General features: G+C 50.1%; 1 protein-coding gene across 1 annotated transcript in view; it reads right to left on the bottom strand.

The window, feature by feature from the left end:
• Positions 1–1225: 1225 nt before the first annotated feature.
• Positions 1226–19370, bottom strand: part of FAM135B (family with sequence similarity 135 member B) — a 185756-nt gene continuing 167611 nt past the window's right edge. The window contains exons 13-20 of the mRNA XM_033126537.1: positions 14384–16373; positions 12388–12554; positions 11390–11481; positions 8803–8900; positions 8062–8213; positions 5433–5543; positions 3857–3970; positions 1226–3694 (exon numbers count right to left, since the gene is read on the bottom strand). Coding sequence (XP_032982428.1) covers positions 3489–3694; positions 3857–3970; positions 5433–5543; positions 8062–8213; positions 8803–8900; positions 11390–11481; positions 12388–12554; positions 14384–16373 — 2930 coding nt within the window. The 3' untranslated portion in view covers positions 1226–3488. The remainder of the gene's footprint in view (positions 3695–3856; positions 3971–5432; positions 5544–8061; positions 8214–8802; positions 8901–11389; positions 11482–12387; positions 12555–14383; positions 16374–19370) is intronic.

The raw sequence follows: 19370 nt of genomic DNA on the forward strand, positions 1-19370 counted from the left end.
TCCAAACACCTTCAATTAGAGGTAATATCGTCTGGCTCCAGTCTGTCCCCAAGTCTCAACAATGGCTTACACTGCACCCTGAGCAGGGAAATAGTTTTACTTTGCACATCACCCAGTCAAGCACTGAATTGAGCTAGAAAACACCAGTTTTGAGGCTCCTGGAATCATAATAAAATGGTGTGAGTGCTGGAAGCTTAAGTCTAAAATTTCAAAAAGGTGACCTCTCTCCAGCCATCATGTATGAATCACTTTGAGGCCATGTAAAATTTTCTTATTTTATCATCAGGAAAATTCCCTAGAGCTAATCTTTTGTTATGAAATATTCCTATGGTACCTCCCCAAATTTTAAAACACCTACTCTCAGCAGGCACTGTCCCAGACACTCGGCTCTTCCCTTCTCACTTATACCCCCAACTACCTTTCAAAGTAGATATTTGCAAATCTGTTATATAGACGAGGAAACTTGACCCACTTCCATGCCTCCCCCTCTTGGAAACATGTCCCAGAGATGTAGCTGGCTCTTCCCATTATAGAAAACTACCACCATGAGGTCTTATCTCTTGAAACTACTTTCCTCTTGCAAGTTCAGAAGCTTAGAGGGTCAACATGAGCCAAAACCAAGCCCTTTCTGCAACAGAATCAGCTGCTGTGGGTTGGCTGGGGGCCAGAGAAGACAACACGAGCTTTCAAGGACAAACCAGCCCTCCTCAGCGATACGTGCTGAACCCCAACTCTATGCCAGGCAATGGGTGGAACGAGGGTACAGTCATAACTTAGACGGGGGTCCTGCTCTCAAGGACACAGATCCATACGCAGGAGACCTGCAAGGACACAGACAAAGTCACTGTGATAAGGAAGGAGAAAGGAGTGACGCCCTCCACCGTCCCCCCAGGGTTCCAGCACTCAGGCTGCTTTCCACCCGTCTTTGAGGTACGGAGTCAGCCTCAAGGTATCTGAAGGTTCACATCTGCTTCTCTGAATGACAAATTCCAATTAATCTCAGTATTGGTCATTTTTATTTCTAACTAGTTCTGAGGAACTTAGCAAATCATAAAAACAAAAAACAAAAATGATGCTGAGAATGAAGACATACTAGATCATTGTCTTGGCAGGCGTTTTGTTTATAATTTGCATCATCAGTAATAGAATGTCTCTGTTTTATAATATATATACATATATATGTATCTTAGATACCTATATGTTAATAAAAAGAGACATAAAAAGCCTTTTCAAATGAGGCATGATAATGCAACACCTGACACTCTTATTTACAATACAGAGATGCCCTTTCTACACAATTATAATAGAAGCTCAGAGGCCAGAGAGGGTTACAAAGACAGCAGCGCACCCCTATAAAAACGAGAGGTGCACCATGCAGCTGGACGTTTATTGCCATGAGTTCTCACTATGTCCAGACAGCATATTGAAGTTAAAAATGGCATCTGGCTTTTGGAAAAGACAATGGTCATCGGACTCACCCTGGCTCCATAACCGCTGGCTACATGGTCTCTCCAATGACCAGGGAATGACAAACTTTGCTGATGGGAAGTGGAAACACAAAACGAAACGCATTCATCAAAGGGGCAGGGCTCCTCACTGGGCCAGGAAGGAGAAGTCGCTACAAACTCCAGCATGGGCACTGAGCCTGGCCACTTGCCAGGAAACACACATCGCAGGCTGCACCGCAGGGACCAAATTCCTCCTGGGTTCCACAGCGGATTGGCGCTGTTCATGAGTGACATAGTCTATGCCCACTGGGGACTGGGAAAAATACCCAGTGGGAAAGTGGCCAGAGGGCTTCCTGATCCCCCACATGCTAAGAGTAGGACGCAATGAAAGTGCGAGGAAGACCCACAGAGAAATCCTAAACTGTTGTGTGGAAGTATGCCGTTGCAGAATGTCCGGCCCCCCGCCCCCTTTTTCTGTCTTAAGAAATCCACAGTTGTGTTCTCCTGCAAAGGTACCGATCTGGACATGTTTCTCATGGCCTGATTTGTTTTCCAAAGCCACATCGTTCATAGGCAAAGAACTGAAATTCTCAGATAAGCCAGCATTTACTTGGTTTTGTTACCATGGTGTCGGCGACCTAGGGTCCTGGTCCAGGTGCCGGGACCAGGAGTCTGGTCCCAGCTGAGTTTCCACACTTTAGAAGGGATGTGTGCAGAAGCAGGAGCTTTCACGTCCAGAAGACGGGTCCCCCGTATTATCATCCCTACCGTCCTGGTTGATGGGTTCCTTCAACACAACTAAGAGAATCTCTAGGCTTCTTTTAACCCATAGCGCGTACTCAGTCTCTGGAACCACATTAAACATCCTGGTAAGTTTCCAAACTTCCCCAGAAGCCGCAAACCAATAACATTTGAGTCTTCCATTTGGCTAATGTTCTCCTCTCTGACCTTCACTCTTGATTTTTATCAATGGTGGCCTTTCCTAGCCCTTTATTTTCCTAAGGCAAGAAGACTTTTCTATTGAAAGATAACCAGCACCCTTCTTAGAGCTCCCCTGAGGTTTTTAATCCAGCACTCCTCCACTGAGATGTTTTTCTCCTTCCACAGAGAGGAGCGGCAGCTGGCCGCATTAATGGTTTTAATTTTTTGCAATTGCGTCAAATGCTAACACAACATTTCTTTGGAAGTATACCAGCAGGAGCTTCACACACGTGTGCATTAATCTCAGGGCCCCCTTCTGTTAGCTTTAGTCTAACTCAGCTTTCCCTACCACAGACAGAGATTTAAGCAATCCCCCAAATAAATGATGGACCAAGGTTATGCATAGAAAAAGTCTGGAGAAGTGGGTGGCCCGACTGATTCTCCATGTTCTTCTTCTAGTTATTTGTTTTTTGTAACAAACTTGCACCAACAGCATCACCTCTATGCCCCGACATACCTTACATCACCCACCCCCTGCTGTTACGAAATAAAAGTGGAGTTTACAAAGTATCCCTTTGCCCCTTGTCCAGAAAACAGGAGGAGAGAGTGAGAGCATGGGCGTCATATTTTCTTGAACAAGTGGCACATTGAATCTATTAAGGGTCATATTTACACAAATGTGTTCACTCTGCACAGAGGTTAACCTGAGTTCTGAAATGCTTGTGTGCACTTAATTTAATTGAAACTGATAAAGCTATGAGCTAGTAACATACTGGACACATCTAGTGAAACCGTGAGCCAGCGGTGGTTAAAATGAGGGGCTCACCCACTCCAAGTACCATTTCTTTATTTTCGCCTAGTTTCCCTACAAAGCATCTTGAATGAGACTCCAGGTGGCTGGACAGGTTCAGGCAAAGTCTGTTGTGTGTGACACGACGGGTTCAGCTTTCCCAAATCTGCGAAATGGAAGCACCTCGAGTGTCTGGTCCCACCCCGCCCTCCACCCCTCTGGGCTCCAGCCTGGAACGGCAGCCGTCTACCAAAGGATGTCTCAGCTCCAACGCTCCTGGGTCGTCAGTGTTCCGAGCGAGCTTCCCATCGCCGGCTCCGTCCAGGCCACTACTTGAAGTAGTTGAGTCCCGCCACCAGGAAAAACTTCTCCAGGAAGAGTTCCGAGTCCAGCACGGCGATGTGAGCTGCCCGGCCAATGAGGGTGTTGGCGGTGTTGGGCAGCGCGTGGAACACGTTGTGTCGGATCAGAGAGCAGCCCTTGGCTTCGACCAGGGGCCTGAGAAGGTTGTTGACCATTTCGGCGTAGACGGGCCCTGCGAGGAGGGAAGAAGGATAGGGGCAATCGAGAGACAGTCACTGCGCGTGTCTTGGGTTCCTTATTCCTGGGAAGAACCCCTGAAGTGCCCTGCTGGGCCGGAGCCCGACTTCGTGAATGGACTTTGCGGGTTAAATCATACAAATGCAATGCAGCTTACCCGTGTGTCTGTCTTTGAGGGCAGTTCTGCACATTTCGATCCTGGCTGAATGAAATGGTACATAGCGGTCTTGGGGAGAAGCCACCAGCACGACGTTTTTAAAATACTGCAGACCTGCAACGAGCCAGGTGGGGGGTCTTTCACCCGGGGAGGTTCACCGCACACCCTCCGATTGCACACTCTGTGCAAACCTGCCCCAGGCAGGCAAAGCGAGCAGATTCCTGACACACTGCTTGTGTGCTTGCACAAGGACCTTCTGGGTGGTGAGATGGAGAGAAGTGGCTACACTGTAGCTTTGTACCTTAGGAGGAAGGGGAGGGCTTTGTTCTCATCACGCATGGCAACTAAGCTCCTCTGAACAGTGAGACAAGCAACGTGTCAGTGACAAGAAAGCCCTCCTGAGCTAGGAACACTCAGGAACCCGTAAGGAAACCCAACTAGTATTTTGCCCCCCACTCTCAATCCCGACAGCCCCCCTAATGCCAGCCCTTGTCATGTCACCTGCTTTAGGAAGACAGACTCTGAACCCACCTCTCTGCCTGCAGCGATGGAGGGATCGTCCAAACTGAAGAACAGAGCATATTCCTTCTGTTCTCAGAGCCCATCACGATCACCAGGGGCTACAGCGTGCCACCCGGGACCCACCTGGGAACCCTCCCCCCCCCGAGACTGCAATCAGCCCAGGGTCCCTTCAGGGCACTCCTCCACTGAAGGGGGTCCTCTCATCCAAAATCACATCCCAAACACTGGCTGGGTGTCAGGCCGCCTCGATGACGGGCTGGTCCAGGGCAGCGGCGTAAAGACCAGCACTTGTCCTACGCTAAGATCCGCCCCAGCTCCACCCTCCGGTGAGTGGGGCTCACTGAGATCTCTGTGGGGATCACACTGCCACCCCACGTCCCCTCTGCCCGATCCTGCATCCCGTACTTCTTCTCCAGGGGGCATCACCCTGGCAGGTCACCTAACACACAGGTGGCTAAGGAACTTGCCGGAAGTCACACATCAGCATGTGGTGATGCCAGGGTCAGCTGCAGGAGTGACCAGAATCAGTGTTCAGACACTGAAGGACGACGGCGGACCAGAGGACGGCCCCGGGCCAGGCCCAGTGCTCCCTCGGGGGGGCACTGGTGTCCTCTGCTCACTCCCAGCACACCTCTGTGCGCTGTCGGGCCTGGCTGGGAAGGACCCCATCTCCCAGCAACATAAACAGTGTTTCTCCGCCCGTTTTGTGGTGGATCTGTACCTGGGTGAGGGAGCTGTGAGTTGGCCCACAGACCTTGAGCCTGTGTGACTAGAAAGTTAAAAGGTTCGAAGGAATACTAGGCTCTGCTGTACTGTACAGGTGACCGCCGCATACGCCTGGGCCCACACCTGTGACACATCTCATGTCGTGGGGCGGACGGGCCAGGAGTGGCTGATTTCTCGGGCAGCCGCTGGTCTCCTGATGAGCTAAGAGCCTGTGCATGCCGGGCATCGTGAGGGAATCAACGGAGCGTGGGAGCCACTTGGGGCCACAGGGGTGGCTCCTCAGACCACACTTGGGGTCACACTGGGGTGCTGCCCAGAGAGCACTCACCTGTCTTTTGGCTGAGCTGGTAGAGAAAACACTTGCGCAGATCGGCGTTATCCCTGAAGGTCAGCTGCAGGAGGGACCCCGACTTCTTCAGCTTCTGCATGAGCCACAAGCCTAGGAAAACAAAACAAAAATCAAACACAGAAACAGAGACAGCAGAAAATAACTAGGGAGAGGTCAACATTCGACGGGGATTTTTAGCTAACTTAAAAATTAGAGCGTAGCGGGCATTCTAGCAAACACCTGGAAGTTAGAGGGACACCTGTATTCTTACGCTCTGGAGGGCGGGGCTATGAAATCATCCTGAAAAACGACCTGGTGACAGGCTTCAGGAGTCACAAAACTGTGCGCACCCTTCGATCTACTCATCCCCCTCCATAAATCGAGGCTAAGGAAACAATCCTAAGTACAAAAAAAGGATGTAAGGATGCTCCTGACAGATCCATTTAGGAAACAGAAAAATTAACATTGACTTTTCATTTCAGAGTCCATCCATTTCCCTACGGTGACGCTGACAGTAAGACTGCTGCTGAGTGTGACTCTTGTGTCACAGTCACACACACAAAAATAAATCCGACAAAAATGCAAGGACATAGACAAGGCACAATGTGTGCAGATATTGTTATTATTTCTGCCATGTAAATGTGGACGCAGACAGCGGTAAGTACAGGGAGCCGTACAAAATTACTCTGCATAGGCTAGATTGGAAGGATTCTTGGTAATCTCTCCTTTTAAAACTTTTCATAATGTTGCAAGATTACTTTATAATTGTAATAATAATAATAAAAATAATAATAATAATAGTGGTTTAAATCATTTGTTTCTGTCCAAAGAGGGTTTCCCTGATTTGTGAGGAAAGACAGAGTGAGAGAGGAAAAACTTCCTAATAACTCACAAATAATGTCCTTAAAATAGCATAGGAGCACACACACAACCCCACCTCAGGTGAGGAAAGCACACAGCCCAGCTTTCTCTGAGTGCGGGAGCCGTGGCAGAGGGCTGGGAGACGGGCACGAAGTGGGGACCTCGTGAGAGGTGACCCGAGACGCCACATAAGGAATGGGGACACTCGGGACTACGAAAGTCTTCACCAGGAATATGACTGAATACACTGTTTATTATTATACAAACGCCAACGACCTCGGTGGGCAGCCATCCACCAAATCATGTCACTTCCACCGTCACCACGTGTCAGTAGCGTCCATGTGGTCTGCGGGTTCATCTAACACCCCATCATGTCACATGAGGCCCTTTATCCCCAGGCTCCTCCTGTGGGCCTTGCTGCCATCTCCTGGCCCCCAGGTCACCCTGCAGTATCCCTGTCACAAAGAACCACCCGTAGCTGGCTGAGAACACCAGGCTTCTGTGTTCTTACATGCACGGTTCCTTCTGCACAGAAAATGTGTCCTACCATGTGCTGTTCTGGAAGGTTCTGCTCACCTTCGAAGATTCATTGAGCCTTCCTTCCTGTCCACTATGATATCGCCCCCTCAGAGCACAGAGGGAATGGGAGAGCCTCGGAGCCGGGGCAGTGTTGTTACATTCCAGCCAGACGCACAGAAGTTGGCTACAGTTGACCTTCCATACATGTCAGTTCACTTTTTCCCCTTCTCCTGTTTAATTCTTAACAATTCTATTATCCACACAAACACATGTGCAAACACACACACTGTATATGTGTGTGTGTGTGTGTGTATGCCTAAATATGTGTGTGTATACATATATGCATGTGCATTTATAGAGATACATATATACACACATACATACATCTATATGTCATAAATGTATCTATTCATATATATACACACACACACACACACACACACACACACACACACACACACATTAACTCCACTTGAAACATAAGGAAACTAAGTAGCACGGAGGTGAAATGTCTTGGCCAGAGTTTCTGGGTTGAACTCAACCACAGTCTCGTGGGAAGTGACACGATGCAAAGCTCGCTGCTCTAGACCCTGATCCCACACAGCCGTCCAGCTGAGTGCTCAACACTGAATGTTTCTTCCCCCAAATTCATATGTTGATAACTAACCCCCAGTGGGATGGTACATGGAGGTGGGGCCTTTGGGAGGTGCTTAGACCATGAGGGTGGAGCCCCCACGAGTGGGATTAGTGGCCTTAGCAGAGGAGACCCCGCCGAGGCCCCTCCCCCCTTCCACCACCCAGGATACAACCAGAAACCTGCGACCCAGAAGAGGACCCTGGCTGGACCAGGCTGCACCCTGATCTCAGACTGCCAGCCTCCAGAACTGGGAGAAATCAATATCTGAGGTTTATAAGCCCCCCTGTCTGTGTAATTTCTTACAGCAGCACAGGTGGGCTGACACACCCACGCTCTCTCCTCCACACCTTTTGCAGCCAGGACCCCAGGGACCTCGCCTCTTCCTTCACCGACAGCTGAAAACAGAAGAGACCTCGGGAAACACCCAGCCTAACCTCGCTCAGCGCACAAACGTAAGGGCGTCTTTCTCAGCCCAGGTCCCTTTCCATCGTCCCACACTTTGAAGAAGCTCCGATGTCACAAGGTTCCATCCGGAGGACATCTGCCTCTGGCTTCTCCGCCCCTCAGCTCCGAATGAACCCTGAGAAACGACGAGGCTTGGGAAAGCCTTACCTGTACTAACCAGGGTGCTGTTGTTGTACAGGGTCCCCAGGTGAGGCCCGGACAGCGACAGGAACGTGTGCAGTTTGTTGAGGTAATAGCGGAACCGGGGCCGCGTCAGGACCGAGCGGATGATGATGTTGCCGAGGGAGTGGCCAACAAAGCTGTTTGGCGAGAGAAACGGTGCCAGCGGCGGTGGCACCAGTCAGCCGGGTGCCGGGTGTGCTGGGCGGGCGCGCCCACGGGTACTGGCCAGGGGCTGGGGGCCACCAGTCCCTCCCCGTCAGGTTTCCAAAGTCTGGCCACGGGAAGCCTGAGGCAGCATCTTTGTGAGTGGACGCTGCGATGCCCAGTGCGGTGGAAGACAGCGCGGGCATCGTGCCCACCTTTGCACTGTTACCGCAGCCCCCCGGGTTTAGGAAGCTTGCAAAACGCTGCATGGCAGGTTGGGATTCAGACTTGTGAGTGTTAGAGGAACAACAATTCAAACCTAGGAATATTTGATTGGGTCCAAGTCTCTTTCTATGAGTTAGAAAAGGTGCATTCCCCTGTGCACATGCTATAACAGATATGGGGGTGCCAAGCAGCCCTGCTAGTCACTGCTGCTCTGAGAAGAATCTACTCCCTGAAACGTCACACGTCACCGTACCTGGAGGTACGCAGAGGGCACCATGTTGACCTGTACACAGCAGACACGCAAACACCTCAGCCCCCTCCCACCCCCCAGCATGAAGTCCTGTGCCGTCCTGTTACCTGATTCGGGATATGGACAGGTTGTACAGCTGGATGTGCTGAATGATTTCATCCAATAACCGATCCGTCATCGTGTCAAAGTCTGCGAACGTGTCCATCTGGAAGAGGACAGAGGAAACGGGGGATCAAGGGGGGTCAGAGCAAGGCCAGGCCACACAATTAAACACCACAGCACATTCTGGGAGTACACTGAAGCCTGATGTTGGGGTTACAGATTGGGGATCAGCGTCAAGAAACAGGGCCCACAGATTGGCGCTCTCGTGAAGAAACTTGGGGACACTGAAGAACCCTCAGACAGGAGGGCGAGTGACAACAGAAGGGAGAAATGGAATTGATGGAGAGCAGCACACATGCAGTCCTGCTGCAGCGTCACGTGGCCCTGGTGCTACTGTCCCCACGTCACAGAGGCCCTGACAGGTGACACGGGGCGTGAACCAGGATTCACAGCCATGCCCGCCTGACCCCAAACCCCCACCCTTTCCCCAGCACAGCCTTTAGACTGCGTCGCCAGGCCATGTCCCAGGGCAGACGTCGGCTTTGAGAAGGACCCCAAAGCCATCTGTCGTAGGAAATGTCACCCATGTCTGAATACCTGAAAGGGCAGACATGGAGAAGACAGGCTAGATTGGCTTATTTAACTTCAAGGACTAACTTTTGCAAATACAGATGGAAACCACAGGGAGGGACATTTGGGGTCAACATAAAAAAAAACAATTTCTCATAAGTGGAGCTATCCTACGATGCCGTGGGCTGTTTGGAGCCGAGCGGAGCTCCCAGCTACTAAAGGGGAACAAGACGTTTTGTGAGAATTCATCAGGGTTGGGGAGAAGGGGAGTGAAGTGGAGGCCGTTAGGGTTCATTGTCACCTGCCGCCAATGAACCTTGAGGCAGTAGAAGGATAAAGCACACGGTCCATTTCTTAGTGTCCGTGGACTAAGAAAGAACCGTGTCCGCAGGCCTGCTCCCCTGCTTGGGGGATCTGTGCCTTGGCTCTGCTCCCCCAATCTGAACCTCAGTCCCCTAAGTCTGGAAGGGGGGGGCCATAGAGCGTCAGTTTAAAAATTAGGTAAAATACTGGCAGCACACCTAAGACCGACGCCGCTCTGTTCATTCCCCTCTAGCCTTTCACACCCTGTTTCCTCATCTGTATATTATTCATTTAACATGAATTATGAAATAAACGGTAGCAATTATGACGCCTGAGTTAACCATATGGCTCTGGGAATCAAGTAGGCTTAGAAAACAGTATTTCAGGAGCTTCCCCACCGGGGTGTTTTTAAAGGGATGTGCCGCAAACCTCTGTGCTCAGGAGATTTACAACCTCCAAGAAGCCGTAACCCGCTGTGGGACGTAACCCTTCCTGAGTGACCACTCCTCCCCTCCACCCAGTTAACTGCCTTCTCTGTGGACCCAATCTAGGGTCCCTGCAGTGCCCAAGTCCGATCCCCCTGCCACGGGGGTGCGTTAGAGTGGCTGTACCCCCAAGGCTGCTCTCCTGAGATGTCTCTTGCTAACAGCACCCATGTTCCCTGCAAAGGAAATGTCACGGGCACAAATCACAGACAAGTGCACAGGTGCTGGGCCCACCCCTCGGGATGCCCAGGCGTCCCGCGTCTCCACCTCCTTTAGGACACGGACTGTACCGGGCACGTATTCCAGTTGGGTTTGCCCAGGGTTATCTTCCTGGGCAGCACGGATGGCGTCTTCCTGTCCAGGTCACACTGACTGAGGAACCCTGGGTAAGTTTTGGAGCCTCCGTGCTCTCGTCCGTAAGGAGGAGATGACGGTATCTACACTTCATAGAACGGGTGTGAAGATTAAATGGAGAAACGGGTAGAGGGTGCTGAGCACACAGTAGGAGCTTGGAATGGCTCTCCCCTCTCGTCACGCCTGCTCTTTGCCCTGCACGCCCATGGCCTTGTGCACAGCAGGGGTCACAGACGGGCCGCAGACCCGAGCCCTAGCAATGGGGGGAGGAGACGCTGGCTTGTTGGCTGTTCTGCACAATTCCCATTGCCAGTGGTCGTGGGACCCTTTCCTTATGAGCAGTTCTGTGCCTCCCAAGGATACTTGGCACTCACCCGTCTCAAGTCCCTTGGGGTGAAAATCGACAACCACCCCCAGCCTCTCCTCTTTATCAGGGAATCTCTAAATCCTCATCTGCTCTGACTCCTTATGAGAGCTCCAAACTCCACTTACCTGGACATGGCAAAGGCCACACAGGTGACCTCTGACTCTAACAGGATCGTAACCCAGCTCCACGGGTGACATGGACACCAGTGACAGCCCCCCAGTGCAGGCCCCCAGATATCCAAATCACGTATGCTCTGAGCTGTCACCCAGCCCAATGCCCTGTGCAGCCAAAAGGTCCCAGTCACCTGACTCACCTGTTCCCACTGTTTACTCTGTCCTCACCTTCCCTAAGGAAAACAATGAGTCCTTTGTCTCCAGACCATCTGAGTGCCTGGCCAGTGTTCCTGGCAAGTCCTCTCCATTCTGCGTGCCCACAAACTATCCCAGTGACTTTAGGAGGCTCCTGTAAGACGTGACTCAGGAACTCTCAGTTCTGATGTTCCGGCCGTCATACCTGGTTCTTTTCCGACATCAGGAAGTCCAGTTTGCCTCCAGGAAGCCCCAGTTCTATGAAAGTCTTTACCAGCCGGAGATCTGCACTGTTCCCTGTAAATGACAAACAGCCCAGCGCAGACCCCAGTTAACCATGTAAAAGCTGACACCCCAGGATTTCTTTCCCCTTCTTCTCCCATCCCCCATTTCCCATTTTTTCCTTAAGCAGATGATAAAAACAACTAAAACAAGTCCAACCCACTGGTCCTATGCAGCTCCCCGCCCCCACCGCTATTTCAAGGCCTTTCGAGGAAGTCCTACCTCAGTGGAATTATTCCGGGGTCTACAAACACGTGGTTAGTGAGCACTCCACACGCAGGACAGCAGCAGGCACACCGCCCCCCCTTCTATCACAGCCAATTCTGTTTACTCGGGACATTATTGGTGGTGCCAGTTCATGGCGGACACGAAACAATGTGACACCCACAGTCCCCTCTCACATTTCTTGTTTAATACAGAGACTATCTAGCTGGGCCACTTCCAGGTAGTCAGTGAGTCCCCCAGACGGGCCAGCCTGGGCGCAGTTGTCTACAACAGAATCAGAGTTACCCTCGGGGACAGGAGCCATGGACGTATGAGCCCCATAGGTGCCACCTGCTCCACAGTGACCATCAGGGACAGAGGGCCGCCGCTAATAGCAGAGGCACAGAGAACACATTGCATGTCTTCCTTCCTTCATTCCATCCACCTATTGCTTTATTACATCCAGTCCTTCTTTCCATTAATTCATTCATCTATGCCTTTCCTCTATGTATTTCATTTTCTCAACAGATTCTTGTGCCAGAGAGATCTTTTTTTTGGGAGCAAGGCCGTGCCAGTTCCCTAGACCCGGCACACGTGTGTCACCCCACGGTTGCTAACGGGACATTTGCTGAAGGAGTCCTGATCCAGATTCCTTCCTAAATGCAACACATTGTTCATAGCACAGGAGTTTGAGGAGGAGACCTTCCGGGGACTCACCATCCAGGCCATGGACACAGACTACCAGGTGAATCCCATCTTCTAAATTTTCTTCCTCTTCCTCTGGTGGGAAATATGGGATATCAGAAGCTAGTAGGGACAAGTCACTGTACAGAAATCCATCAATCTTCAGGTCTTTTTTAAATTTTTCTTTGGCCTGATAAAAACTGGAGAATACACTAATTAATCACAAGCCACGCCGTGCACGCCATGCTGAACAGGAGATGAGTTGACCGATGGACATGAGACCTCAGGGGAGAGGCTAGGGAGGGAAGCTTGGTTCTACACAAGGAGGTGGGAAGACACCCCGGGAAAACCCAAGGCTGTACTGGTTTGGGTCCTGTAGATTTCTATGCGGTGCCTGCATTGAACGAGACTTCCAAGATTCTATCCAGCTGCAAGGATCCACACAGAGTTTAAAAAGACCTTCCCAGAGTGAAAGCTTCTTAACCTGGCCTACCAGGCCACCACGGCTCGGCCTCCACCGACTTCTCCAACGTCCTCTCCAAGCCTCCAGAAAGAACACATTTCGCATCCTCCCTGGCGTGAATCATATTGCCTGGCTTCCGTGCCTTTGTGCGTTTGGGTCTATTCTGCCAGAAATGCCTTTCCCACCTGGTTGCCATGTTCTTTGTCTGGTTATCTGACAAGATGGTGTTTAAGAGCCTGGGCTCAGGAGTCAGACTGCCAAGGCCAGAATCTCAGCATTGACTCGTACTAGCTGGGGGCCGACAACTTCACCTCTCTTCATTCCATGTCTTCATTTATCAAAGGGGAATGGCATCACTGTCTAATTAATAAGGTCGGTTTGTGTATTCAGTGATATAATCTATGCAAAATGCTTAGAACAGTACTTGACATAGATTAAGTAGTAAAAAACAATGTTATCTGTTACGAGACAAATCATCACCATCATGTCTCTTTTCTTTTCTTTTCTTTTCAGTTTAGGTGTCATCTTCACAAATCTTCTGGCCACCATCTCTATTCATACTCACTGTCCCCAGCCAGATGAGGTCTTTCTCCTCCTGGCTCAGCTAGGCACACAGGAACCATCGCTTTCACCCCACTGTCCTCTGTCCTCATCTACTCCTCTCATCCTCTGTCTCCCTGATAGACCGTGAGCACAATAAGCGATAGGACACCACTGGCCAGGCACCGGAAAATGCCTGCTAAGGAGCTGTCACATTGATAACACGGGCTCACCGAGGTATTTCACAGTCTTTGTGAAACAGTGATCCACAGTGGGCCTGCCTGTGCGATTTCTTTTGCCAGTATCATTAATTCTTTAGCATTTTGCCAAAGGGTAAATAGGATGGGATGCTTCAGTAAAATGATTCTATACCATACTTAATCAAATATACAGTTTACAGGTGAGGGAGCCATAGGAGTACAAACCCAACAAAAGGATGAGGGGTGATTTCTGCCGTTGCAAAAGGAATGGTAAACTTAAGGGGCACAGCAAGAGAGGCTCAGCAGGCAAATCTGAAGAAGCCGTCCTATTCCCCAAGGACCCTCCCAAAGGTGCAAAGGTGCAGATACTCAGGAGAGAGGTGTCTGTCATAGTAAAAACTGGAAAAAAACTTAAGTGCTCATCTCTAAAGGACTCTTAATAAATCATGGTCCAGCTATACAATGGAATATTGTTTACACATCAACATGATCAGAGTTTTGAACATAGATGTTTCTAATAAATTAAGTTGAAAACACTTAGTTTGCACAGAAGTATCCTATGTTTGCAATGAAAGACTAAACAGATAGAGATGCAGGTAGAGAAAAGTGTGGAAGACCTTACACAGTGGCTGTATTTGAGAGATGGGCTTACTGAGAGCGTGTACTTCTTTGTACTATTCTACGTTTCTGACCTGTGCGATGTGAATGTATTATTTAGATGAGAAAAGAGCTGATTATCTCCATTTTGAAACAGTCTGCCTGACATTGAGAAATAGGGGCGAACATCTCACAGACTGCTGGCTCGGGAGCCCGCCAGCACGCTTACCTAAACATCCTCTCGCCAACTCCGTCCTGCGAGTTCCTGGCATGAGTAGACACAACCCCAAAGGAACCCAAAGGCTGATGAGTGATGGGAAAAGAGGTCTGTTTGGAAGAGAACGCAGCCCTGGCAGGGGTCTCCTTGGGCACAGACGAGAAAGGCAGACATGTGGCAGTGCAAGACACAGATAAGTTGACGACCTCCACGGCCTTCAGGCTGTCCAGAGTGAAGGTCTCTGCGGGGCTCAGGTGGGAAACCAGGATGGAAGTGCCTGCCCGTGGCTCTGGGTCTCCCCAAACTTGGGAGTGAGTGGCGTGTGTCACAGTGCCCGCTTCATGCCCAGCCTGCAGGAAGGGGCTTGCTCTTCCACTCAACACTCTGTCATCACTGGTGCAAGGTGAGCTGCTTCGCTCGCCTGCTGAAGCCAGGTCGGGGGCATCAATAGTGGATGGACAACTCAATCCAGACACCGTATGACAAGGGGGCCTCTCACCATCTGAGTCACTGCTGTTGGGAAGCACTCCTTTCCCCACCTTCAGGTCTGCAGACATGCCCTTTGGGGGCTCCATTCGTGCCCTAGGAAAAGATCTGTCCCTCGGGTTTCCAAGGGCTGCAATACATGGCATTTTTAAATTAAGACCTTTGGTTTCAACCTCTGGAGGGTTCTCGGTCCTGCCATCAAGACAGCAGGGTCCTTGGGGGTCAAATGGGCTCTCGTTCCCTAAGGGGATGTCCATGTAACCAGGGCCCTGCTCGGTGTCAGCACCTGAGGCCCCCTCCATGAGAGGATGAGCCACCCCAGCGTCCTGGGTGCTGGAGCCACCACGTCCTGAGGGCTCTACGCTCTGCACGTGCACAGCTGGAGCTTCCGCCAGACGCCCCCCTTGCCATCCGGCATCCGCGTCTGCCGCAGACTCCTCTGGGCTGCTGATCTGGGGTGCAGATACGGACTTGGTCAGTTTGGTGAGTGCCAGCTCCCGCTCCTCCTCCTCGTAAGGCAAAGAGCTGATGGAGGTCAGGGACGCCTGGATCCCGCTTGGCCAGCTCGTGTTGCTCTCCGTGTGTCCGCCCTCCAAGGAGTTCCTGTGCAGAGTTTGTCTTCGCACCAGCTGGTGCAAAGCTTCCCGGTCGCTGGGTAACTCCAGGGCCCTGCTTCGGGCCTCGGACCAGGCCACGGAGCTGGGCTCACTCTCGATGCCGGAATCAGAGACGAGGGAAGAGGACCGCTTGATTTCCGCAGAGACCACCGACACTGCCTCCTGCTCCTCTGTGGGGGGGTCCTTGGAGGAAGCCCTGCCGTCCAGGGAGTCCTTCCATGCAGAGTTCAGTGCATCGCTGGGCTCACGGGGGAGGAGCTTGAGACCCAGGAGCAGTACCTTGCCCTCTTGATCGGCTCCATTCCCTCCAGTTCTTAACTCGTGCGGCACTGTTTTCTCTGAAGAGATGGCAATGGGACGACTTCCGCCTGCCACCCCTTCACTTAGCAGAGTTCTGTCTAAATCACAGCTGTCCCGAAAGCGCCGACTCCCGTGCTGAGCTCTACGGGTCCCTGTGGGTTCAGCTCTGCAGGGGCTCTCATTGCCGGACTTCACATCCATGTAGGTGAGTGCTGGGCCCTGGCTATCCCCTGCGTCCGGACTCCTGGGAAGCTCCGCAGCTGCTAGGGAATGTGTGCTGACATCAGACCTTTGGCCAGGCCAACATTCCTCTTCAGGCAAAGCTTCTTTGCTCTGGGATTCGCCAATTGTCAGATACACCTGAGATTCAGAACACACGTCCGTGTAATGTGGTGTGGTTACGTTCTCATCTGGCTCCGCACACCTCATCACCTCTTCGTCAGAGTCCACTTGGGGTGGTTTCACGGTGGGCAAGACAGGGTGTTCCCTTAAAGGTGATTTTCTATTTACGGTACGGTTCTCTTCTCTGTTTTCCAGACTCATTTTTGTGGGACTTGTTGCTGGGACATCAAAATTAGAGTAAACACTCAAATTAGGTCCTGCCAAAAGAAAGGAAAAAATGCATTATAGCTTAAAAATCTATATTCACAAACTATTAAAATGCCTGATGGTAGCATGAAGAATTTGGCAGGACTTTGTTCTTGAGAGATAACCTCTGAATTCTTGGAATTGCCCAAGTGCTAGGAATGAGTTTGTATTCGCGATAGCCTGATAGCTTATGCTAACCAGGTGGCTCCGGGTGAGTCCTCTGATAGTTTCTGCTCAGGAGATGACTCAGGATGGGGGCTGGCCCTGCCAGAAAGACCCACCCTGCAATCAGTTGGTCAGGTGATACCAGTACAACCTCTCGTGCGGGGCAATGGGCCGGGGTAGAGTTCAGTCATGTGGTCAGTGATTCAATCAACAACCCCTGCATAAAGGAACCCCAATAAAAACTCTGGACACCGAGGCATCAATTTCCATATTCACCAAACAAAAGAAGGTGGACTGGTGTTTTATTTTCTTTAAATCCTCCACATGGTTTAAAAGAAGTAAAACAATTATAATCACTATTGAATGTTATCCTGAAGTAAACCATTCAGACATTTAAAAACTGCACAGGACTTTGAGACTTCATCCTCTCATTTCTTAGAGTGACTTTTATGATTGGGTCCAGGATTAGGACAAAGAATGTAAAAGAATGGATCTCTGCATCACCTGGACACGTTCTTTGCATCTTGAGCGACTAAGCGAATGTCCCTCCCTCTGGTGGAATGTCCCCACACTCTGCAGCGAGTTAGACATTCTCTGTTGCGAATTCCCAGGGTCCCCCCTGCACACAGTGAATGGGACACATCTGCCACCATACTACGGCCCACTGTGCATTTCTTGCTCCCACCAGAGAGGAGGGTTTGTTTCATGAGGACCTGTATCCTCAAGGTTAGCCTCATGGCTGGTACGTAGTCAACGAATTGTGTTCGCAAAATGAATTGAGACGAGAGCAGCAATGCAGCAAAACAAAGCCTATTTTCCTCATTAACTATCGTGTCGGTTTGGGAAAAAACCACAAGCTCCGTGTCATTTAGTGTCCACGGGTTAGGAAGAGGAGAACTGAGGATGAGTTATAACCATTTACCCATCTCTGTCTCTAAGGAATTAGAAATATTGAGAAACATATGCAGATACAGTAGAGCTGGCTCACCTACCAAAAGAAAGTGGCTGTGTCCTGGACAATAGGAATTAATCTTCTTCCAAGAAGGACATCATGAAGCCTACGAGGAGAGGGAACAACGTGGACAAAGGCTGCAGAGTCTGGGGTGCACGGTCTGCTCCCATGTGGATGGGACAAGAGTATGCAGAGAAAGGGGGGCCGGTCAGACAGGTAGAGAGAACGCACAATATGGATGAACTTGAAAGCCCCTGTATGAATGAGGAGTCTGGTCTTTACATTATGGCAACAGGTGGATTGGTGGATTCTTGGAACAGAAATGAAAGATGTATCAGATTTATCGTCGACAGTTAAGACAGGACTCAGAGAGTCCAGTGAAGAAGTGGATGGTCAAAATAGCAAGTTTACTTCCACTGCTCCAAGGAAAAACGAGAGGAGCAAAGGATCTAATTCAAAGAGAACGGATTTGGAGTCAGATACGAACTAATGGTGTTAGTTGACAAGCATTCATAACTTCCTTCGTGCTAGTCACTCTTAAGTGTTCTATGGATGGATCTATCCACTGCTCGCAGTAGCCCTACACAATGGAAACTGCAACTCTTTGGCCCAATGTCACACAGTTACTAATTGTTGGGAAAAGAGATTCAAATGCAGGCAGTCTGGCCAACTGCTGAAACCTTAGGCAAACCGTTCAATCCCTTTGGAACAGGGGAGTGAGGGATGGGTGAAGAAGGGATTACAGGCAACATACACAGACTTTGCAAGTGCCTGGCACACAGTAAGTACTCTAGTCGAGGTACTATAGTACACCATGGATAACTGTTATTATTTTAACATGGAAAGGCATCTCTTTGATTTCCCTTTTTCACTCCACTAAAAGAATGGAATGCAAATCTGAGAACCTCCTTGTAAGTTATAAATAGGAAGGTCACCAAGCCTTTCAGGAAAAAGGAAATGGTTCTTTCTTTGCTAATGCTTTTGCCTTGGGATTAAAGAATCATCAAAGTACATTGCAAAAGAACAAGGGGGCCAAGGGAAGCTTTGGGTATTGAGTAGGGACACAGATAACTCTGCAAAAGTAGTTTTGGGGGTAGCGATAAGTCAGGTGAAAGGTCTGTAGAGGGAAGACTTGGGGAGATAGCCAGGCCTCCGAGAGCCACTGTCGTGGGGACTTCTGGGAAGATGGGACCAGAAGTGCTTGGGTTTCCTCCTCAGCTGGGGTCCACAGCCCAAGCACAACACAGAGGCCGCAAAGAGAGGCTGATCCTAAAATTCCATGTAGATATGAATAGCGCATGGCTTAGAGGAACCTGCATGGGCAGATGTATAGGACTCGAGGGCACTGAATGGCAGACAGTGGGAAGAGCTGGGCAGGAAAGCCCCAGAAAGACTGGGGCCGACTGCAGCCAATGCTGCGCGATGAGTGGCGTTCAGCTGGTGTGAAATTGATTTACAAAAAATAAAGACAGGCAATATAAGTGCACTCACAGTTGAGCGACTGAGATTTCTATCCACTAGGGTGTCTAGTAATATGCATAGAAAGAAGACTGGGAGGCAATTTGAAGCAAAACCTAATGGTAATGTTAGAGGGTCTGATAGAGCGTGATTATTTTACATTTCTTCAAATTCTCTGTAGTTAAATTATATAACTATAATGAAGATGAACATATATACATATGTACACACACACACACACACACACACACACACACACAGTCTCAATGCACAGTCGTAAGCTATGTGTGACCAGCTGGGTTGGCTGCCATCTCTACAGCTAGTCCACAATCTAGCTGTCATACACAGTGCTGACACTAGGTGTCAGGGTACAACTAAGAACCAAATAACATCATTTGTTTGCAAGGTTGCTTTGTCCTTGGAAGTCATCTAC

The sequence above is a fragment of the Rhinolophus ferrumequinum genome, chromosome 14, assembly GCF_004115265.2.
Source record: "Rhinolophus ferrumequinum isolate MPI-CBG mRhiFer1 chromosome 14, mRhiFer1_v1.p, whole genome shotgun sequence".
NCBI classification, from domain to species: Eukaryota; Metazoa; Chordata; class Mammalia; order Chiroptera; family Rhinolophidae; genus Rhinolophus; species Rhinolophus ferrumequinum.